The sequence below is a fragment of the Neolamprologus multifasciatus genome, chromosome 5 (genome assembly GCF_963576455.1).
Source record: "Neolamprologus multifasciatus chromosome 5, fNeoMul1.2, whole genome shotgun sequence".
Taxonomy (NCBI): Eukaryota; Metazoa; Chordata; class Actinopteri; order Cichliformes; family Cichlidae; genus Neolamprologus; species Neolamprologus multifasciatus.
Window position 1 is genome coordinate 18,160,765 of NC_140443.1, and position 24,598 is coordinate 18,185,362.

The 24,598-nt window shown below is 38.9% G+C and overlaps 1 protein-coding gene across 2 annotated transcripts; it reads right to left on the reverse strand.

The window, feature by feature from the left end:
• Positions 1-684: 684 nt before the first annotated feature.
• slc6a1b (solute carrier family 6 member 1b) lies at positions 685-20,739 on the reverse strand. Of its 2 annotated transcripts, none has more exons than XM_085159376.1 (15): positions 20,302-20,739; positions 18,592-19,042; positions 18,176-18,307; positions 17,855-17,955; positions 17,311-17,420; positions 16,749-16,881; positions 15,894-16,028; positions 15,163-15,266; positions 14,469-14,593; positions 13,727-13,839; positions 13,365-13,496; positions 11,353-11,455; positions 11,062-11,162; positions 10,528-10,695; positions 685-7,535 (listed from the first exon to the last, which is right to left on the reverse strand). In XM_085159376.1, exons 2-15 carry the CDS (start codon positions 18,836-18,838, stop codon positions 7,422-7,424), a joined length of 1,818 nt encoding a protein of 605 aa, XP_085015502.1. In that variant the 5' UTR covers positions 18,839-19,042; positions 20,302-20,739; the 3' UTR covers positions 685-7,421. The 2 variants fall into 2 exon arrangements, with proteins under 2 accessions (XP_085015502.1, XP_085015503.1); XM_085159377.1 differs by lacking the exon at positions 20,302-20,739 and adding an exon at positions 20,076-20,250.
• Positions 20,740-24,598: the final 3,859 nt, after the last annotated feature.

A 24,598-nucleotide genomic window follows, 5' to 3' on the forward strand; every position in this document is an offset into this window, starting at 1 on the left:
TTAATCTCAGAATTCTGACTTTTTTCTCAGACTTTTTTCCAGTGGCCCTAATCCTCTTCCGTAGGAGTCGGCTCACGTCGTTCACGTCAAAGATCCTGCTCTAAAAGCCATTTCGTTCGCAACTGACACATCACTAGTCAAAAGTCTGGCTGCACTTCACAGCAAAAGATGCAAACTCACCAGCCTGCAACAAGTGCTTTAAGGTGATACTGTGCAAAGGGGGTAACACCTCGAATCTGATGAAACACCTGGCGACGCATAGCATTTTTTTAAAAGCCGAGAAATGCACGAATATTTGATAGCTTGCTGCAAGACCAAGCACCGAGCACATCTACTGCCGGTGTAGTGCCTGTTATCGGACCCGGAGTTAGCAACATTCCCCAAGAACCCGAATAGTAGAGTCCTGGCCCCTAGCCCTGCCAGTGTAGCAGAAATGATGACGGATGATGATGGCAGCAGCAGCCGTTCTTCTCTGCGTGAGTAGCTTAATGTTGTTCGTGTGTAATTTACATTGAGTAGGCTAACCACGTTATTAAATTAATGCATATAAGGTGAACTAGCAAACACCGTCGTAGTTACATGCGACTGTCTTCTTGTTTGATAGAGTGATACCATAAATGCCCTATAGCTGCAGAAAAGGCTAACATTGTTATCTTTTTACAAAAAAAACAGCTAAACATGACAGGTTTTAGGACAAAGTTTGTGTTTTCCATTGTTTAAGCACCGGTTCCAACCAAAGGAGGTATGTTGTATCAACAGAAAAGGCTAACTTGGTTATCATTTTGCAGAAAAAAAGAGACTGCTAAAAATAAAAACATAAGAGGTTTTTGGACAAAGTTTTTGTTCTCCATTCTTTAAGCACCGGTTCGAGCACCGTTTAAGCACCAGCACTGTTTTAAAAGTACCGGTTTAGCGTCGGTATTGGATAAAACCTAAACGATACCCAACTTACAAGTGAAACAAATTGTAAATGTTCACAGCTATGGTGTTTCCCATTGCAAAGTAAACTGCAGTTGGCAACAACTTTTCAGCATCTTTCTCATGAAAAAAAAAATCCTTCTGATAGTAATTTCATTGGAGAGCATGCATACTACTGGGAGCCTTGGCCAAGCTGGCAGGGTGGAAAAACAGATTACCATTTTCACTGTGTTTTGCTGGAGCCCTGAAGGTGACTTCTGAACTGCTACTACCTCTGCTAGACTGGAGCTGTCAGCGTTGCTTATCTCATATCTGTGCCATCAGGACAACTAACACATCTGCTACACCACTGCTTACTTACCATGAGCAAACATGACTTTTATTTATATGTGTATAAATTTGATACAGTCATGACCACTGTAGTAAAACCAAAGATAAAATATTCTTGTTTTCTTGCTCAATGCTAATGCATGCATTAGCAAAAAAAAAAAAATGCATGCATACATACTTCTTTGAACATTTTACTCTATGTTGAGGCACCATCCATGCAATTTCTACTGTGTTTGTAATTCGGGTTGTGGGGGGATCCCACAACTATCCCACCCAATTTAGAATCACCAGTTTTCTTCAGTTAGTGGGAGTAAGCAGGAGTGCCCAGAGAAAATGTTACAGTTTTTATATTTGTATTTGTTGGGCAGCAAATTATTACAGTGGTTAGCAAAAACATTTTAGGTTTGGCTGTGGGGATTCTGTCAGATATTTGCATGCTCGTTGGTGCTCAGATTTCCTGCAGACATTCATGTTAGGTTAATAGCTGAGTATTTACAATCCAGTTAGAGCAATTAGAACATTCTGTAGGTATTACAGGTACTGTGCTGCAGTGGTTTCTATCATATCTATCTAATAGACTCCAATTTGTTCATGTAAATGGAGAGTCTTCTTCATACACTGAGGTCAATTATGGAGTTCGACAGGGTTCAGTGCTAGGACCAATTCTGTTTACATTATACATGCTTCCCTGAGGCTGTATTATCAGAAGACATAGTATACATTTTCACTGCTATGCATTGATACCCAACTCTATCTGTCCATGAAGCCAGATAACACACACCAATTAGTTAAACTGCAGGAATGTCTTAAAGACATAAAGACCTGAATGGCCGCTAACTTTCTGCTTCTTAATTCAGATAAAACTGAGGTTATTGTACTCGGCCCTGAAAATCTTAGAAATAAGGTCTCTAACCAGATTCTTACTCTGGATGGCATTACCTTGGCCTCCAGTAACATTGAGAGGAACCTTGGAGTGATTTTTGACCAGGATATGTCCTTCAACGCACATATTAAACAAATATGTAGGATTGTTTTTTCCATTTGCGCAACATCTCTAAAGTTAGAAATATCCTGTCTCAGAGTGACGCTGAAAAACTAGTTCATGCATTTATTACTTCCAGGCTGGACTACTGTAATTCATTATTATCAGGATGTCCAAAAAACTCACTGAAAAGCCTTCAGTTAATCCAAAATGCTGCAGCAAGAGTACTGACAGGGACTAGAAAGAGAGAGCCGATTTCTCCTGTATTGGCTTCCCTTCATTGGCTTCCTGTTAAATCCAGAATTGAATTCAAAATCCTGCTCCTCACATACAAGGTCTTAAATAATCAGGCCCCATCTTATCTTAATGACCTTATAGTGCCATATCACCCTACTAGAGCACTTCGCTCTCACACTGCAGGCTTACTTGTTGTTCCTAGAGTATTTAAAAGTAGAATGGGAGGGAGAGTGTTCAGTTTTCAGGCCCCTCTTCTGTGGAATCAGCTTCCAGTTTGGATTTGGGAGACAGACAATATCTCTACTTTCAAGATTAGGCTTAAAACTTTCCTTTTTGCTAAAGCATATAGTTAGGGCTGGACCAGGTGACCCTGAATCCTCTCTTAGTTGTGCTGCAATAGGCATAGGCTGCTGGTGGATTCTCATGATGCACTAAATATTTCTTTTCCAGTCACCTTTCTCACTTGCTATGTGTTGATAGACTTCTCTGCATTGAATCATATCTGTTATTGATCTCTGTCTCTCTTCCACAGCATGTCTTTATCCTGTATTCTTTCTCTCACCCCAACCGGTCGCAGCAGATGGCCGCCCCTCCCCGAGCCTGGTTCTGCCGGAGGTTTCTTCCTGATAAAAGGGAATTTTTCCTTCCCACTGTCGCCAAAGTGCTTGCTCATAGGGGGTCATATGATTGTTGGGCTTTTCTCTGTATGTATTATTGTAGGCTCTACCTTACATGACAAGATAGTATATTATAAAGTACCAAATCCCAAACCCCGGAGTTAGACTTGGTTCTCAGAAGGAAAAAGTAATACTGTGACTAGTGTTTAACCACCAATAGTGGTGTGTGTTTGCACTATACTAGCTAAGGAAATAGCTAAAATGGCTGAGCTGCAAGCACATATACTGTAAATGGTTTCACATCTGGCATTGGCTGCAAGCCTAACACAAACTCTGAAGCAACATTACTTAAAAATGCTGCAAGAAGTGATGATGTTACCACCAACACAATGACAATAAATGCTTTACATATTCTGCATTCACATTATATTCTATCCCATGTACTTAAGCTGACCAAAAGCCTGTAACTATTTTAGGATGATGAATGGCATTTGCTGCCTTGCTCACATAACAAACACTGTTTGCTGTATTATATATCCAATGTACCCTCACTACTCTGTCTTGTCTTGATTTCCCATGCCTTCTTCGGCACTGCTGGCATGAAATCTCTGCAATCACTTAATGGTGCCGCTGTAAGGGCAAACAGTGGCTGTACAGAACAGAGTAACTTCCATATCATGTTTTTTTTGGTTAAGGAGAGTCAGGCTCCAATGATTTTTTTTAATTTGAATTTTGTGTAGTTTCACAAGACATGAACTGGATTTTAGCTAGAAACTGAAACAATGCTTTACTTACTTACCTATGCTCACTTACTCAATTGCTGCAAAAATTGGGCCATGATGGGATTTTCTGTGTTGGAGCTTTCTGCAATTATTTGGCTGGAAAGGGAGATTAAATCTCATTATCAGACAAGCAGTTAAAAGCACACTGGCTTCCTGCAGAAGTGCTACTCCCAGACTTTGCCATATTGAGCTTGGTGTGCTCTTTTATAGAGTGTCAAGTCCATAGCCTTGATGCTAAATAGTGACTCTAAACTACTGACATTTACATCTGTTTCATTACATCTAATTCTTGACAATACGCTTTGACAGTTTCAGAATAAAAAAGGAAATGTGATTTTTTAAAAAAAAACACATTTTTGAAGGTTACATTTATTATTTAAATATCCCTTTGTCACATATTTTGTTCCAACTTCCCTAGTCATAAATTCCGTTAAATTACGATGTGTACACTTCTCACGCTTGCTTCTCTATGTGCATATTTTGGTTATTTGATGATTATTTGGACTGAAATGAATGTAGGTTAACCACTGGATAACAGCAGAGAGATGTATTGTGCATTGTGGCTTGGAGGAATTGGCTTTTAGCCACAATAGCTGTAGTGTCTGTGCTGGCCCAGCTTTCAGTGCAGGTGTCACAAGAATGTTACTGCGGCATGAACCATTTTGTCAGAAACTATCAGTTATGTTTACAGCAAACATCTCTTGTAGTGACAGAGCTGATTGCATATTCACCAACTCGTGCAAAAAAACTACCATAGTACTGAACAGGTCAGTAATGTGCAATAACATCTTTCTTTATAGAAACAGAAAATAATTTGAATTTTATCACATATTTTAAGTTTTTTCTAAGGGTAAAATGTTTTTCATAAAACAATTTGTTCCACAATTAACCACCTGCATAGTTCCACAATAAATAAATAATTTTAGAAAATGAAAGCATTTAAAATGGAGTGGACTTTTATTCAGCTACCCTTTAAATGGAATGAACACATAACACAGGGATTATAATCTATAGAACTTTATTTATTTTGCAGATAACATATATTGCAATCATGCTTTTTCATATAACACCATCTAGACATTTATTATATTTTTTTACATATAATATTTTACATTAGGCCCATGAAACAGCTAGAAATATACAAAACAATATTCTCTGACTAGACATTTCTATTACATTATTATTATTATTATTATTATCATCATCTTCTTTATTATTAATCTATTCTGCTGTTATCTTCATAGTTTTTTTTGTTTTGTTTTTTTACAGTTGAGAGATATGTGCTTTAGTTTCTGAGACAGTATTATTGCAGAAAACAGCAAATTATATCATTTTTTTCTGTTCAACATTTAGACGAAAGGAAAAAAAATCCAGGTTGTACGGACATTCACAGATACATGTATTACACAGTCCAGTTTACAACATCATTCAAGAGAGAAAACTGCAATATGGTAACTTTATACAAAATTCACGGAACCCTTTAGTCATTGCACATTTAAACACATCTTTGAAAAAAAAAAAACATAAATAAAAGAAAAGATGGGACTGGTTCAACCTGATTCCTGTCGCATAGCTGCCACAGAAGCAAATTCTCTTGATCCTTCTTCGTAGTAATACAGCGATATCTGCGGTCTGTCACAAAGTCAGGATCTACTCATATGCTATTATATTGCCGAGCAACTTGATATGTTATAATAGGTTTTTATTCACCCTATGAAAAGGAGTAGTTTTCGGTGGTGTTGGCCTATAAAGCATCTGGCTATGTCCTGTTAACAGTACTTCAGCCAGTTTTGTTCTGTGTCTGTGCCAAAGTTTATCTGCCCATTTCTTGTATTGGAAATATAAGACAGAATAGGAACAACTTATGGCTTCTACCAAAATCTGTGAAGCCATAACAGCTTATACACAGTGAAAGAAAATATACTAGCAGAGCAGATAGCACACAGAAGAGAGGCAGGAATTTGGATCAGCTTTTGAATGTACCCAAGTAGATATATATATATATATATACATATATATATTCATATATATATATATATATATATATATGTGTGAAGTCTTCATTCTGGTTTGCGACTTTATGTTTTGTTGCTGCTTCAGGTAGCATGTTGAATTTATGGGAAAAAATGACCATTTTCACACTTGTTGTCGTTTAATACAGCATTCATTGTTTCAGTGTATCGTGGTAGTATCTGAGAGAATTTGGTCACTTCCACCTTTGTTCCTGAGAAGTGGGTTACTAAATAGATACACAAGTAAACGATTCCAGACAGAATAATGGTAGTAATGATAGAAATCATCTCGCACGCTACACTGCAGCCTATTAGCTCTCACAGTTTAAACTCTGAATTAGTATTGTTTTATTTCAGCGTAACACTTTTCCTTCTACTTAATTGGTGTCAGTTGAAGAAAAGTCACCATTTTCCAAATGTTTACTCTCCAGAAGAAATACTTTACATGCAGTGCACATGTAGGAGTTTTGTAACGGCTACGCCTTTATTTTTAGAGGTACTAGTTTACAGATTCAAACTGTGCTTGTGGGCGACTGCTCTTTTCACTACCCTGCTGCTCTATACCGAGTCAAAAGGGGATTCTCAAATAATTACTTTAATTAGACTCTTTATTTAATCCATAAATGCTCAGTGGGTCAGCAGTCTCAGAGCATTAATTTGGTCCTTCTCACTCACACACATAGAAAATAACCTAAAACTTGTTCTACAAAAAAGATTTGGACAACATACAAAGTTATTGTTCTTTAGAAAACAAAGAAACAATTATAACAGTCTCTTGCTATGTATTATATATGTTATTTTTGCTGTGGTCACAGTTTTCACTCATGCCAAAAATAAATTGGACACTTAGAAATTCCATACTGTACTTGTGCTTTTCAGTTGTATCCCCAGACACGGGTAGTAAACATTTCAGGTGAAGTGCAGGATTTGCAGGGGATTGATAGTCTAGTTAAATTTGTTTTAAAAATAAAAGCAAATTTGGCCTTACCTGTTGCACGTTCCCACATTGTCTTTGCCTTAAATTGCTCAATATTCCATTTCCACTTTGCTAACTTTCAAATTGTGTTTTCATCTACTACACGGCATTTATTTTGATGTATTTATTTCATGGACATGCAAAATGCATTTTACCAATAAACCCTTTTGTATAATAGTTGGAGTTTAGTAGATTACTCAAAGCACATTACTACTGAATCAACATGGGCCTCCAAATTTAAATTATATATATTCAATATACAGTATTTTACTAAGTCACATTTCCTTTTCTAAAAAGGCTAACTTTTTTGCATAATGAAATTCATAATATCACAATAACTTTGCTGGATAATTTGCTTGTCATCATAAGTTTTATAACTTTGTATTTTACAAATAAACATACAGAAAACCCCCTAAAAATAACTGTGTAATCAGGTTGGTTTCACGTGTCCCCAGGAGGTAGGTGAATAAAAGCAGACATAAAAGTCTAGTGGTTGTTCCCAACCTTGATTACGTTTCTTCTATTGTGGAGTGCCAGTCTGGCTGTTGAGACAGAGATCAGACCTTTTTAGATGTAGGCTTCCTCAGTAGCAGGGTTCTGATTCTGGTTTTCTGTCTGCTGGTCTGGACCATTTTCCTGAGCCTTCACCAGTACCAAAGGCTTGATCATCATCCGCAGACGCTGAGAAGAAGATCGGTACCACAGTTAATATCGTGAGCTGAGAAGTCTGTGTTCAAATCCAAAGGCTGTAACAAACCACACGAGCTATGCAGCTGTGAGCTTAAGGGATAAATGACCTTAGGCTTTGAATGTAAACATTCTTCTGCTGGATGCTATGAGGGGAGATGTCTGCACTTTCCAACCTGAGATAAAGTTATTTGAATTAATATACCTTTAGAGAGTGAAACCTACTAATGTCACCAACAAACTTGCATGGGCCAAACTTACTAAACTTACTAAATTTTTAAAAAATGCTCTCAGCTATGCAGCGTCAGAACAGGGCTTTGCAGTCAACATTTTTATGGAGTGTTTGTGAAACTAAGTGTTCGCCTGGGTGCAGAGCACTAATCAACTTGCTGATTGCTACAATTAGACAATCAGCCATCAGCTGTTACTGCAGGATCTGACGCCTGCACATCGCCTCTGATAGCCTCTGTTCCACTGTCTGCAATTATCGCCCATTTATTCTGTCATTGGTGACTATAAAGCTATATCTGTCAGAGGAGACTAAGAGACTATCTGTAAGCCTGCTTATTCGGCTCACTGTGGATGACTGCAAATCAAGAAGTTTTTAATGTAAATGGTATACCAGAAAAGGAATTCTCTTACAGTGATTAGTAACATCAGGTCAATAAAAATGCAGCGTGGCACTGCCCTGCATATAAACGTCATTTACCAAGGACTTCATGGCTGTTGTAAGTCATTGTCGCTGTTACAGCACACAGCTATCAGAAATTATTTAACAGAACTAATTAAAAATCTATTTCACTAATCCTTTTATCACTGCTCTACGCTTCATGACAATTTACTACTTTGCCCAGGATGCTAGTGTGTTTTACTTATTATAAAACCATTGAATTACAGTGGTGCTGTACAGTTTTACTGCATGGAGCAAAGTCGCACTCGCTATGCTCATCCTTTTCCCTTTCAGTGTAGAGCATCTTTTGGCTTCTAAATTACAAAATTAATTACAAAACATAGCTGCAAGCGGCAACGAGGGGGCCAAGAAGTTCAGCAGGGTACAGTCACAATGTCAGTTTGATCTGATTATGTTGAAGATGTAGATGTTAGCACTGATTGAAAATAAAACCTCTTTTTACCATTTGCATGGCTTCTAGGGACTCAGAGAAAAGTGCATAGTGTGTACACCAAGACTGATGTTAATTTATGAAAGAGATGCTGTGCTGCAGTATAATTTCCTTTTTTTATATCAATTGCCTGTAAGGGGCAAATGGATAGAAAAGTCAAAATCCATGTGATAACTATAGAGAGGGTTGTTTTGAAGATCACCTCTGACAATATTTGTAGACATCAGAAAAAACTGTAGCCTGTATTTATTTTAAACCTTTCAATGAAATCACTCATGATGGTTGCATCAATTAGGTTGACACGACAAGGAGACATATCCTGGCTTTGGGGCCTTCCAGAGACACCACACAAAAATTCTTGTTTATGGCCTATATCTCTCTCGTCCAACATCATACAAAAACAAAACACTACTAAAGCTATAGAACTGATCAGTTCTATAGCTTTACACTAGAAACTGCAAGTTTGTACCTTCTTATAGGCGTTGACATAGCTTTTAGCAATATTAATGGTCACACATGCAAATTCCCAGCAGATGCCAATTTTGTCTGAATGTCTTGTTCTTTTATTCACTGAAAAGAGGCACTAGGAGACCTTCTTGGGCATAAGGAAAACTCAGCAGCAGTTCTGTGACAATCAACCCACTTGTCTGATGCTTTGTATTGTGTGAACTCCATTTGAGTCCTTGAGCCTAGTTTGTGCAGCCAGACCTGATGAATGGATGACAACAGAGCAAGCATAGGCTGAAATAGAAGCCTTCTGTGCCTATTGGTTGACTCTGATTATGTTTTTCTGTTTTTACTATTATTGTACGACCGTCTACTGGTTAGATGCAGCCCGTTCTCACTCCCGAGGCGTAATATACTGACAATTTAAGAACGTGTTGGTATTTCCTGCATTGCTGGCTGTGTTTCAAAAGTACATCCTATCTCTTTTACCTAGTCACATTTCCTTGAACTCAAGGACATTTTTATCAAGGTCAAGGTGGGTGGGAGAATTCATGAGGACTTAGGAAAGGAGCACAAGAATGCACTGAGAATAAACATCTTTATGCTAGAATATGTACTCATGATATGTCCCAAAGATATGGTGATATTAAGATTCTTTGGAATCCACGAGTAGCTAATTTGCCTCATTTGTGTTTTTTAAAAGTTATGTGCCTAAACATACTGCCAAAACTCAACCACTGGTGGCCCTAGAGCACTCATGGCAAAGCCATTAAACTCGGTAAAAAGAATCAGGGAACTGCCAGTGGAGAAAGAAGAAGAAGGAGAATAGAAGACTGCTGGTGCCTGCACAGGTTCTCTGTTTGGCCCTTAATTATAATCCTTTCATAGTACTTTCAAAGCTGCCCATTATGAAAATAATAAAAAGTAAAGGTAATATAGCTCATGGGTTAGTGTATTCTGGTAAAGCAGACTGCATTTGTGGTGACCTAAATATTTATCTAAACTTCTGTACATGGTGTAAATGGATCTTTCACTAAATCCTTTGGGCTTGTATTTTTCTTTATCTGCATATAGGATCGCCTTACATCCTGTATGAGCTAATATCAGTTTGGCTTGTGCAAAAAAATCATGCATAAGAAGTAATCCACTTGAAACACCGAGTGTGGCTTATTCAGCTGCAGAGTCCAGGGTAAAGCTACTAGATGTGTGAAAAGCTCAGAGGTGGGTATAGTGATGCATTATACGCTGGTATATCTTTAGCTACTTGTCAGCCATACACTCTTGGTATTTATACTATAGCTTTAAAAATAATAACATCCCACTAATTAATTATATTAATTTTTGTAGTGTCAAGCAGGCAATTATAACAATTTGTGAAATACAACTAAAAAAGTCAAGCATTAATATATTTGTCTTACCTCTTTGTATGTGCCTTTGAGTGTGAGGAACATGTAGCCCATGTAGCCAGGGATGAGAATCATGGAGGAGAGGGCCATGCACCAGCCGACCCCCTGACCCCAGGCAGGGAACACATAGTCGCCCATAGTAAGAGGAACCATCTGTATTGCACTAAACAAGAAGACTCCCTGTACGCAAGAGGAACAAGAGAATAGATCTAATTATGCTTACAAATATGCTACCAAACTGCATAATGTTTAAGATAAGAGTTTTGCAAATTGTTGTACTATTTCCTATATTGTCTTATACAGATGTGGTTTGGACACACTATTGGATGATGGTGCTTAAATGCAAGTTTACACAAGCATTAAATCAAGTGTCAGTGAAAAGAAATAGACTCCAGCCAGAGAGAGAAGCAATCATCAAACAATGGCACACTTTTTCTTAAATGAATGGTTCAAGTCATTTGCAATATGCAGAGTGCCTTCAAATAAAATGCTGACCACAGTGGAGTACTATTTTTCTTTTGTGTTATGTTTTTGCTTGCCACTTACAGCCACAACGAGTGGAGTAAAGACAACCCAGCAGGCCTTCCACCAGAGACATGGTCTGTAGCCAATCATTTCTTCAATGTTGTCATAGAATTTGTTCACACCTGGAACAAAAAAAACAAAAACATTATCAGTGCTGTTTTTATCATTATGTCACTGTGGATTCATATGTTTCCCATCTGAGTATTAGATGTCAGAGCTTGGCATTTTAGCGACACCAAATTGGCAGCTAAAAGACAGAAAACACTTACTGTTCTAAGATGGAGAAAAAAAAAACCTTTTTGTTTGGCTCACCATAGAACCATGAGATTGAGATACATTCGAAGAAGACCAAGAAGAGTAGGGACATCCCACTAGCTGAATAGTAATCAAACAGTTTAAACACGTACAGTCCACCCTGAAAACAGAGGCAAAGAACATGATGAGAAAGGAGAAGTAATGGAAAAAGCACTTACAGGCATGTGCGGGACAGTATTAAACTAGTGCAGTGAAGTAACATCAAGAGTGAGAATAAATGGTTAAACATCCAACTGATGAACTCAGAACTCTAAATGGATTCTTTGTGAAAAGCTGTGTTTCTCCTACTGTGCAGTGCACACAGTACCAATATGGCTCAAATTTCTACTTAAAAACAGTGCCAGCCTTTAGTGCCTTGCAGCTATCAAGTCATTCTAGGGACCAGCTCAAGAGGACTTCTTGGAGTTTGTCCACTTCTACATTTTGAAGCTTGATATACTTCATACTGCCTGGAACAGCGATTAGAATAACTGCCATAAAATAACGTGCTGTGCATGTAGCATGATGGAAATCCAATGTGACTGGAATAGAGGAACAGCGCAGTCTCTTGAATTGTCATAGCTCAAGAGATAAAGAAGCTTTTATTGCATATTACTGGCAATTTGTTTTTTTTTTCTTGCTTATCATTTTCTTTGTCTTGCATTTCAAACTGCTGCAAATCTTTGAAGTGTTTTTAGCATAATGTTACCTGAGGGAAATGACTCAGTGTGTGTCAATAGAAGAAGCAGAGTTTGGAATTCCAATATATTAAAATAAACTTTGATAGCTAAATATTTATGTGTAAACAATAGTTTATAGAACTGTGTTAAGCCCTCAAATGTCATTTAATTACACAAATCTGAAATCCAGCATAGTAGAAAAGACAAATGATTAAGTACAATGACATTTCTCTTCAACAGACTAAAACACCTATTTTAATTACAGTCATAATTGGGTTAAAACAGCTCTTGTAGATTAAAATGGGATTAAAATAGCGCACTGTGCATAAGCCCCAGGAAAATTTGTCTTATACACAGAGGTCATTCACTCATAAATGAGCTGTGACTAATACTAAAATGCTAAGACTGAAAATTATTGAGGAAATAATAAAATATACTAGCGATTTTGGAACAACTGAAGCTTTTGAATCCCATTTGCAGAGTATGGCTGTCCTGAGAGTACAAAAATAGCAGCGAATGTGGGGTCAGGAGAACCAAAGGGCTGTTTTCCTTTGGGGGAGGATGAATGTGCCCCGAAAATGAAATCAGTAGACAGTCCGAGTATAAAGGTAACATGTTAGAAGCTTATGAAGTGTCTACAAAGGCTCATTCACTAAGGAGAATGAATGTGTCGAGAAAACTTTGGGATAATCGCCTCCTCGGACAGTCAGGTTACTTTAATAAATTGTTTGTGACCTTATGATGTGATTAACAAAGCGCTGGGGTTCCTCCTCCTTGAATATATGCAGCAGTTTCAATGAAAATTTAGAAATTGGAGAGAACGTGTACTAGACTAAAGCCATTTTATCATTTCTCAAGGATATGTTGATATGATATGCAAATCAGAGCTCTTAATGACCAGATCACACCACATGGGAATCTTGCTAGTAGATGTTGGGGGATCTCTTTTTGTACTCGCGTAAATACTAAATATTGTGAATCAGTTTGGCATGTTAGTCTCAAGAATTAGACCCTATGACTGTTTTACAAAGTGTAAAGATGAACCCAACAAATCCAGGCATTGATCAGGTTAATGTCTGGTTGTTGTAAAACAGAAGGTAAATTCACAGAAAATGTCCTATTAAATGACCTGTTTTTTTGTTTGTTTTGTTTTTTACTTTGGACTTACTGTAAAATACAGACATTTCCAGGGTAAGTAGTAAAAAAAAATCTGTTATTTAATAATTTGTTGCTTAATTACAGTGGTGCAGCATGAATGGCCATGGGGGGCGCTTTGTAGGACCGATTCTGGCCCACAACCCTTATGTTTGACATGCTGCACATTCAGAGTTAGTGCACATTCATATTCACCTGTGTGATGTTGGACAGGCCAATGATGTAAGAAATAAGGCAGACAACTGCAATGAAGATCTCTCTACGCTTTCGAAGGACATGGGGGAATTCATCAACCAGGGCAGTGATGAAGCCTTCCACAGTGCAGAACTGGAGAGATTGCAGAATCAGGTTGAAACTGTGTTACACAATACATTTCTGTCACAATAAAACATAGCTAAGGTTTAGTATCTGAGCAAAAGAGCAATGGTAAGTTTTTTGGCACATTAGTGCAGTATCAAACTGAAAACTTAGATCATTTTTATTTGAAGGTTAGAAAAGTATTTTAGAAAGCATTTCATATTGGTAAAAGGAAACAATTTTTCTTGAAATATCTTTACCTGACTGTCAATTCCCAGCATCAAGAGCATGGAGAAAAACAACACTGCCCAGAGAGGGGAAATGGGGAGCTGGGTGACAGCCTCTGGATATGCCAAAAAAGCCAAGCCAGGTCCTGATAAAAGATAAATATCAGAGATAATGTGATTTGTATTTGACAGTGGGACACAAATAAAACATGTGGTATTTGGCTATGATGTAATGGCTCCATAGTGTAATGGCTTTCACAATTGCCTAACAAGTGATAGGCTCCTGATTCCTGTCCTTGGAGATTACTCTATATGAGTCGCATCAGGCAGGGCATCAGATGTAAAGATCTTCCAAATCAAACATGGGGAGCTACCCACTGTGGTGACTCCTTGTGAATAAGGGAGCAGCTAAAAGTATCTGGTTTTGACTAAAGAAGTCAAAACAATAAATTTAAACTGGGCTCATACTGAAAGTGTAACACTTGATAAAAGAAGAAACAAAAAAAGGAGTTGATCTCGAAGTGTCATTGAGAGAAAAAAGTACACTGAATGTCAAAGCTGAGTATTTGTAAAGGACTGAGAGTACAGAGAGTTTTTGCAAAGTATTTCCCTTCTAATAATCCCAGCAATCTGGACCAACAGTGTAAAAAAAATCATTTGTCCCTTCAAAATTATAGCAGCTGCAATGGCTGACTTTTTGCACCGTATTTGTAGTCATATTATCTCTTGCCTGTGTCTGTTATTACTATTGAGTTTCAACATTGATTGCAATTACCTGAGGCTGCCACATCAGCGATGGGTCTCTTTGTCACATTGGCCATAAATCCCACGATGGAGAAGATGACAAAGCCGGCAAACATACTGGTAAAGGAGTTGATGCAGCAGACAATGACAGAATCTCTGTAGGGGGGAGACAAAGCACGCTGCAGCCATTGTCACGCCTATATCAATTCCTTATCAACCCGTCACACATTGTGGCGAGGCTTGTGGGAGTGGGGTGCTGGGGGGTGGGGTGGAAAGGAAAAGGTGGAAAGCCATTTTGCATCTGGCAGTGGCACAACAGCTGAATACATTGATAATGTCCTGATTTTATAAAACGGCAGTGACTTCTAGCAGTTTTATGACTAGAGAGACAAATGGGCAGATGACCAGTGTTTATTTTATAAGGTGACAGCCTGTGACAGTCACCAAATGTGTGTACCTGAATCTAAAATGCTATGTGGAGCCAAAATAATGAAACAACTGATATAACAGGGGGCTCAAATAGTCCCAAAATAGAACGCACTGCAGACACTATGCTGTCACGGAAACCAAAAATAATCCCAGGAAGAGACATCTGCACGGTCTCCGTATAAAAAATAAATAAATAAATGAATAAATTATATGAGTGAGTGGTGTTAGATGGTAATTTTTTAACAGGCATTTAATTCAAGCTGTAAATAAACAGAAACAGTATTTTATTCACCTACCTGTATACGTTGTTGGTGAAGGGATTATAGCTGCCGAGAGCAATCAGAGAGCCTAATCCTAGCCCGTAGGAGAAGAAGATCTGAGTGGCAGCGTCGAGCCACACCTGACACACAGACAGAAAAGAGGTTCAAGTAAGTGTGCTTGTGCAAAAATTGCTGCTAAAAGAAGATTTTTGTTTGAAAAACCGGCCAGGATTATATTCATTTACTGATTATCAGGACTCTTTTCTCTGATGAAAGCATGTGCATAAATGCTAGAATAAGGGAAGCTGTTTGTTCTGCACTGTAACATCTAAGCATTGTTTTGTTGTGCCTGATGCTATTTGATCAACTGTCAAATCACTGCATCGTGATCTGACCTCAACTTCTCAGTCTTTACAGAAATAAACACATTATCTCATAATCAATATTGTAAAAGAAAGTATTTGTGAACTGTGCTAATAATGGTACTTGCAATGAACAATCATGGTTATAAACATCATTCACAGACATCCACGTTAAAGCTCTGCAATCACTGAAAATGTATCTGGAATCTTGTTGACTTATTAGTTCCCATCCATTCATGTAGGTACAGAGACCTACATAATGTTAAAAAAAAACCCTGAAACATCACCCCAAAAACCAAAACACATCCTCTTGGGGCTCATCTTATACTCTGCAGCAACCTTAATTTTGGTTGTTGCTGCAGAATATCTACATGTATTCATGATCAGAAAGAGCAGCGAGCTCACCTCAGACTCCTTAAGCTTGTTAAAGTCTGGTGTGATATAGAAGAGGATTCCATCCAAGGCACCGGGCAGAGAGACACCACGGCAAAACAGGATGAACAACATGAAGTAAGGGTACGTGGCAGAGAAGTACACCACCTACGGGGCACAAAATCGTGATTACTGCAAAATAATCTCTCTAAGCCATCTTTAAGATCTCCCGAGAATATTTGTCATGCGAGGCAAGAGCGCAGTTTGAAAACCGACAAGTTGTTAATCTCATCAACTTATTGTGTTACTGAGGCACCATCCACACAGAGCAGCATAGTGCCCTAGTCAGCCATCTCCCAGAGGCACAGTGACCCCAGAAAGACTGGGTTCAGCACACTCCCGGCGCACTATTTCCCTCCTTATCTGAACTAATTTCAGACTGTGCTGTCAAAGTCAACACTAATCATGCCAGCCAAGATAACATCTACTGCATAAAAATGAATCAGCAGAGGATCTTGTTGTGAAAGTTAGGAAATTGTTGAAACTCTTTTTGCCATACTGAAAAAAACAGACACCAAAATAAAGATCAAGCAACAGCAAATAGAAATCTCATACTTTAGCTCAGTGTACAGATGATGCAAACTCATATTCCAAAGGAATAGCCTATGTCTCCAATCTTAGTCATTTTTGTATGATTTTTTTTTAACTTTTTTGTGACAGTGTACCAGTGAAGCTCTTTTCCCACACTAACAGGAAATTACACAAAATTTCTAAAATAAGTGAGTAACTCCCTTTATTTCAACAATTTTCTAAAGTTCTGTTGTTCCAGTTCTATATTTGGCTTTTTCATTGTTTCTGCTGATGTCTGTACCTTCTTCTTCTACTTACTTTTCCAGTCCAGCTGACTCCCTTCCAGATACAGAAATAGACAAGGACCCATGCTATGGCGAGTGTGATAGCCAGTGGGATCCTGACCTCCCCAGGCTTCTCCAGGCCATCGGTCAACTGATGCATGTTTCGTCTGGAGGGAAGTAAAGGGGTCTTACTACAATACACAAGGGCATCCTTGATGTCACATATGTAGCATGCATGGAAGCATACACAAATATGCCTACATGCATCTGGATATTCACAAAGAGTCTTTTGATGGCTTTTTTCTCATCCTTAAAGCTTAAAGGTATGATAGCGAAAGAAAGTTGTGCTTCTGTGCACACGTTATTTTTCTCACCCATTATTCTTTTCAGTCCATTTACCATTTGTGCACAGATTTTCCTCCTCTGCTGATATTCTGGGTAGATTGCTATTAACGGATATGGCCACTGAGTCATCATATGCAAATGGCCATATCTAACTCTGACCCATGATGTAATGATCATGCACATAAGGGAACCTCTAACCTTACTGTGCACTTAAAACCTATTAATAACATTAACTGAAATGTCCAGCTTACTCCCAGAACTCTACAACGGCACTGGTGAGGTTTGAGGTGTCTGTGATGCTGTAGTTGGTGTAGCAGCGATCTGTGTTCCAGCTATTTCCACAAGTCTGCCACGGCAAATCCTGAAATTTAAGGAAAACGCACACAAACACAAACACACACACAGGTTCTTTTATTTGGAGCACTCTCCCACTGCCTATTCTCTCTAGCTGTCAAGCTGCCAAGACCACGATACCCATTCGGGACACTGAGATTTCATGGTTTTCTCAGAGCAGTGAATGCTTCATCGCCAAATGCATTTATCAATACCTTGTGTAAGGCACTAATTATGTGGGAAAGGAAGTAATAAATGTCATACTCTGTTAAGGGCTGTGAGGCCTTATATAAGAGATACTGGCAAACAGCACCTGTCTCATGATTAAAGGGTTAGAAAGTAATAGTACTAACAATACAGACAGGGCTATGTCTGGAAAATCTCGGCCCTTAAAGGTTCAGAATTAGTGCCCTGTTACTACATTTGCTAAGAAATGTAGGACTTTAAATATCAAATACTCACAGCACTGAAGGAGTTGTACAAATAGTAAATAGCCCAGGAAATGATAACAATGTAATAGATATTGAGCCAAAAGGAAAGAACAGCAGCAGCCAGGCCAACACCTGAAACAATGGAAAATAAAGGTGTGATGTCAAATTGTGCTGAATAAAACAAAATGAGGAACACATGTAAGTCCACTTAGAATGCCTAAATAAAGTAGTTATTTAGAAAATTTAGTTTCAAGTCTTAACAAATATATATACATATATATATATATATATATATATATATATATATATATATATATATATATATATATATATATATATATATCTAATTTACCTTTGAACATTGGAGCCAGCTTCCACACTCCAAGACCTCCAATAGAAGTGTACTGACCAAGAGCCGTCTCCAGAAAGAACAGAGGCATACCAGCAAATATGAGGGTCATAAAGTAGGGAATCAAGAAGGCCCCTGAATGAAAGGTGAGAAGTAAAGGTGTGTAAATGACGACAAAGGATATGCTAATAATTTTCAACATAATCCAATAAAACATATTAGGGGTGTTTTGTTTCTGCGCCCCAGATCACGTCACAGCTATTTGTCTGTGCGCAATTACGCACGGTTATACTGGACATGCAGTTTATATCTGTTATAAATAAAGAAGTCCTGGGCAAACTGTCAGGTTTTAATGTCGAGATCTTTGTGCTCCTTCTGGTGTGTGGATATACTGAAAATTGCCAAGAATTCCTCATTACCTCCACCGTTTTTTCCACATAAGTAAGGAAATCTCCAGACATTTCCAAGTCCGATTGCGTATCCGACACAAGAGAGGAGAAAGTCAAATTTCCCACCCCACGTTTCTCTTTCGGGTATCTCCTTTTTCGTCTTCTGTACTTTCACCACCAAGGTTTTGGGTTTGTCGTTTGGCGTGGTGGTGGGCGCGTCATTCACCGTCTCCGTTAAGACGTGTCCGTCCGAGGCTTTGGTCCCGTTGGTAGCCATGGTCGAGGTGTGCGTCGGACAGTCCTGACCAGTGGAGAAGAGGGGCTTTCAGCACTGGTCCAGATAGACAGCAGTTTATCCGTCCCGTACTTCCAGTTCCCAGACAACAGCCGAGAGAGGGGGGGAAAAAAAACCGAAAACTGGGGTACAGCGAGTGATTTGGAGGAGAGGCGAGGCGAGGACCTTAGCAACAGTCCAGTGACCCTAAAAAACAAAAATAATAATATAGTTATAAATTTCACAGAAAAAGTGACATTCCTAAATTAGATATTGTTAGTTGCTTTGAATGCAAATATACTTATTCAAAATATATATGTATAGAGCCTTAAAACGAATGTCCTAATAATGAGGGATTAATTTTGCGATAATCACTTTGGATGTTAACTCCTTGGGTGAAATAAAAAAAAAACATTTAAAGAGGAATTAAATATTCCTAAAAAAAATTCTGTTAAATGACAGAAAGAATATTTCTTTGAATTATATCTATTTAGCTCTCTCTCTCTCTTTATACATGTATATATGTCGTGACATTTCTTAAGGGGTGACAAAAAAGTCTGTCCCGTGTTCTGTGAATCCCACGGGATCAAATAAAAGCTTCTCATGCAATATGAATCACTTTTAATTGCCTGGAGTGAATCCATGTTAGCAGAAATTTAGAGCCTGCTCTTGTCCTTGATTCATTATGCTCTAAATTCAATGGCCCACTTCTCACTGCTCCCTTACAAGAGAAAAGCAATTAAACACATTTAGAAATCAGACTCGATAATGAATCACCTGGAGAGGGTAATAACTCACCAGAATTTGCAATTTGAATATAGATCTACATCAAATATCCATGGAATAGAGTTCTAATTTGCAATAGTTATTTTAGTTAATGCAAAAAAAAAAAAAAAAAAGGTAAATAAACGTAAAAGATCTACGTCATCTGTTTGTATTTTAAATAGCATTTTTAAATGCAAAATAAACGACCGCTAAAATCGTGAGTAGAGAGTGCGCTCTCTGTGCCCCCTTATTACCTTGTGCGTAATTGAGAGAAGCGGGGTACCAGGGTTGCATTTACAGATGGAAGCTAGAGTATTATTTTTTCATATTTCAGTCTACTAATAAAAATACACCACTTCTATTCCAAGTTAATGTGACATTTTGCATCTAAGAGACATCGCGACAAGAACTGCTTGTGCATTTTCTGCGTATTTAAATTACACAATCTACAAAACATATTCACACATTCACATACATGAAATGTGGCTGTAGAACAGAAAGATCAAAGAAGATGCTAATGGCTCCTGATGAAAACTAAGAAAAAAGTAAAAAGTCTTCGTCGACCTCACGCGCAGCTGCATATCCTTACACAAATTCAGCACATCTGCACATGGCAAATTCCTTGATGGTCCTCGCGTGTAACAAAGGCATTTCTTTTCTCGAATTTATGTAAATTGCACCCCGTACAAGTGAATACTTACAATACAGTCCGCTACTTTGCAGATTCTTTCTCCGGGGGGAATATCCCGATTTTGGAAAAAAGTAACTTCCTTTCACTTGCACTGAGTCGAACCGCGGTGAAAACTTTGCATTCGGCGACAGCGAGCGAATATATGATCCGAAAGGGGAGAGGATAGTGGGCAAATGCGTCTTTGAGAGCGAGGTGCTGTCCTTAAAGGAGTGGTGCTGAAAGAGAGGAGGGGAGAGAAGACGGAGAAAAGGAGCTGCCGCCGTCTCAGTTGAAGCGAGCAGGGACGTAACATGGAGCGCAGGATCCTCACTTTCGTCTACATAGCGTCAATGTCACCTCAAAGTCGACCCTCCCCAACTCCAACATTTCCACCACTGAGATGGCAGCGGGTTTGAGAGAGGAGCATCCGCTTGTCTCAAGGTTTTATATCGTTACTCCTGCAGCTTTTTTTCTCCCGTTTTTTTAAACATCAGCAACTTCTCTCTCCCTTTCTCTCTCTCTCTCCCACCCCCTTCCCCCTCTCTCCCTTTGTGACTCACTCAAGGTCCAGATGATGAATAACACAGACTTAACACTTTTATGTAATCCTCTGTTTTCCCAAAGTCATCCCTTGAATTAACTTGATTTCATCAAGTTGCCATTTAGAACCCCGAAACGCATTAATAACGCACATGCACAACTATGAGAAACAAAATGTTCAAAAAGGCCACACTCGGGGTAAAAATAAGTGTCTAATACTGCATCAAATGCAACTACTCCAAAGTAGAGGATACAGTGGAAGATGCCAATGGCTGCTTTAGCTGCTGGCAAAACATGATAAGAGGGTCCCAGCCAATAAAAGGAGTCAGGGTGTGTGAGATAAATTGAAAAATGTGCTTATAATCTTCTTAGCCCGCTGTCTTCCAAAATGAAATACCCTTGTGGAACATCTCAAACGAGCAGTCTTAATGCAGAGTTTAACTCCCACATTGAGATAAAATATGCGGCTCTCACTGGGAGATTAGACTTGCTCATGGTTTAATAGTTAAAGTTTGAGTTGTTAAAATGAGTAAGAACCAAACTGGTGTCAGATTAAAAAAGAGAGAGAGACTCTACACCTCCCTTTGTGATGATGTGAAACTGTTATTGAGATGACTTCTCCTCGCATATTTCCACACTGATGCATTGTCTTTACTGCTAGGTGACACTCTACTGTGCAATTTTAATAATAATAATGGATTGCATTTATATAGCGCTTTTCGAGACCCTCAAAGCACTTTACATTTCCACTATTCATTCACACGCTGGTGGAGGCAGCTACAGTTGTAGCCACAGCTGCCCTGGGCAGACTGACAGAAGCAAGGATGCCATATCGTGCCATCAGCCCCCTCTGGCCATCACCAGTAGGTGAAGTGTCTTGCCCAAGGACACAACAACCAAGACAGACAGAGCTGGGGATCGTACCGGCAAGCTTCCCAACCCCCTGAACCGCGGTCACCCCAATTTTGATGTTCTATGTAAATTTTGACATTAAAGCAGCTTCACTTTATTATCACGTGGTATCATATGCAATTTAATATACTTAAAGTCCTGGATAATATGTACTTTTTTCTGATATTAATATTGTTATTTCAGTCATATTGCCTAATTTCTTTTTATGTTATTTTCCCTCACTTCTCTACTTTTCTTGATTTGCTCTCGCCTCCATGTTCATCTACCCAGATCTTTCGCCTCCATCTTCAGTTCTTTTTTATCTCTGCGCACCATGCTGAAGGCTGTGCAGTGTTGATACGGTACTGAGAAGCCACAGCACTGAGGGAGAAAGGAAGAAAGAATGCCCAGATGGTGAACCAATGAGGGGTGAGCTAACCTTCTAATGATATGAAACAAAATGTAGCATTTCTTACCCCAGCTGGCTGATTGGCCTGCAGGCTGTGGCACCTCTGATGTGCCTCCTGTTGGCCTACAGCTCTTACACGCGGGGGGAATTCAAAATGCCACAATGATGAGAGCTGCTGGTGCCGTGCTTGTGGCCCTGGCCCCACCTGATGGTGTGCTTGTGTGCACTGGAGCTTGTAATTACAGAAGGAGGTGGTGGTAATAAAGAGCAGAGTACAGGCAGACACACGGGCAGACAGCTGGCCTCCTGTCAGTTTCGCTGCTGAGACGCTGGGGACAAAAGCAATGCTCTGAAACTGTACAGTCGATTATCTCTCATGCGGGACAGACAAAATGGCGATGCAGATGATGACTGCGATAATGATGACAGATGCATTTTTAAATTCAGGCATATTTACAGAGCCATGTAGAAATATGCCACGGGTCAATTTCAGTACTTCTGCGATGCTTTGATGCCTGGCTAGGTGAAGCCCTTTTTTCCTCAGCGTCCTTGTCGTAGCAGTAACATCCCTCTATAGTTGTTATAAAAATGCCCCTGAAGCCATACATTTTTTAACTTGTTGAAGAATAGAAGTTTCTTAATCTGGAATGACTACATGCAGATTAATATAACAATATGAGACGTACAGCCACAGAAATGACAGCTCATTGACATTAAATGCAAAGATGTTAATTTTCAGCAAGCATTAATGTTACTATGCTCAGGGATTTAGTCGTGTATGTCAGCACGGTAAAAATTTAAGGCTGTTATCAGTGATATTAATGTTGGTGTAGCACTTATAAAGTAATGTAATGCACAGATTAGAATACTGACCTGATTATTCAAGTATACCAAGGCCACATCAACACATTTTAGTCCTAACTTTAAATATAAACCTCATGATGGTGTTAGAAGAAAAGTCAAGAGTTCATCATAATTCTCTAAATTCATCCTCTGCAGACCATCGTGGTGGATTAACCTACCAGCATTTATATACAGTACAGCGGGTGTGGTTAAAATTAAATCACATCTGATGGCAGAGCTTTATCTTTACGCAAACTCAAGTGGATACAGTAAAAAGAATGCAATCTATATATTATTATGCTAAACATATTTTTATCTTCGTAAATACAGCCACATGTTTTTTTTCCACTGGCAGAATAGGTCTATAAAAACTCTGTGCTTCTTGCATTAATTGTAATGATTTCAGTGCTTTTAGGAACTCAAATACCCGCTAAGCTAACACTTAAAAAACAAACACTATTGTTTGTTGGCTCTGCACTCGAGAGCTTATGGAAAGCAAATGCAAACTGCAGTTTTCCATGTGTCTTAATCCTAAAAAGCCTCGGCTCTTTCTGGGTGCTGCAGAGGGAGGGACTTTTGTCAGGACCAGTTATGTGTAACACACAGCAACCCCACAGAATGGGTTTTGGCTCTTCATTGGTAAGACAGTCAGGTAGGATTCTGCTTGGCCTCTCCAGAAGAGCCTGGGCGCAATGGTTTCCGCTTGCACTGAAAAGATGGTGACAAAGTGATGTGTCTGTTGCTGGGTGATTCACAAAAGGAATCCAGGGTGCATTTCTACAAAAGGGAGGGTGGAAACACAGCGACAAAGTAAAACAAATATTGGCTTCCCTCCCTCTCTCTCTCCCTCTCTCTCTCCCTTCTCATCGCCAGGGTGTAACATAGAAGTCGATGTGGGAGTTTGCTGCAAAAAATAGGTTTTGTATTTTCCACACCTTTTTTTGCAGCAAAGTCAATTTATGCTCCAGTGAGGCAACATCTTTAAGAGCAGCACAGGTGACCAAAATGCACAGGTGAAGAGTAAAAAATCTCACTTAAGCTAAATATTTTTCCACTAATGGTAAATTGACTTTTCTACTTTAACTGAGCACTCAAATTCACACATACATTCACACGTAGGCTTTTTAAGCCTTTTTAAATTTTAAAGCACCTTTTGCCAGCTGTCAAACACAGATGGATTTGCCCAACATTTTGCAAAAGGACAAGGACTTGCATCAAACTATTCACCTTTTTATTATCAAACAATCTGCTCTACCTTCTGAGTTGCAGGAAGAACGATGGATGATATTGAACTAGATAGGTGGTAATTTTATACATGTACGTATATCTCTCAAACCCAGGAGGCTATAGAAGCATGGTCTAAATTGATTATTGTTACAGACCTTTCATGGTCCAACTGTCAGTCAAATAGGTGCTTTGCTATTGATGTGTGGAGATGGAGAGGAGTGATGCGTTTTCTGTAAATGGGGCATTGAATTGTTTCAACCCGTGTCATGGTTTATTACAACACTGGTGATACATGTCGAGAAAGGTAAGAAAGGTCCAGGTGATGAATATACAACGTGTCATTCTGTGTGCATGAGGTAAAAGGTCAATTAAGAAAGAAACATCTGTGTTGCATGTCTGATGCAATAAGGCACGCTAA

Bases quoted from the DNA above. Each gene is read 5' to 3' on its own strand.
- slc6a1b (XM_085159376.1), bottom strand. From the start codon at position 18,838: ATGGCTACCAACGGGACCAAAGCCTCGGACGGACACGTCTTAACGGAG. The intron at 15,267-15,893 runs GTGAGCTCGCTG...TCTGTGTGTCAG, and splicing joins ACAAGCTTAAGGAGTCTGAG to GTGTGGCTCGACGCTGCCAC. The intron at 13,497-13,726 runs GTAAAGATATTT...CAATCTCTCCAG, and splicing joins TGCTGGGAATTGACAGTCAG to TTCTGCACTGTGGAAGGCTT.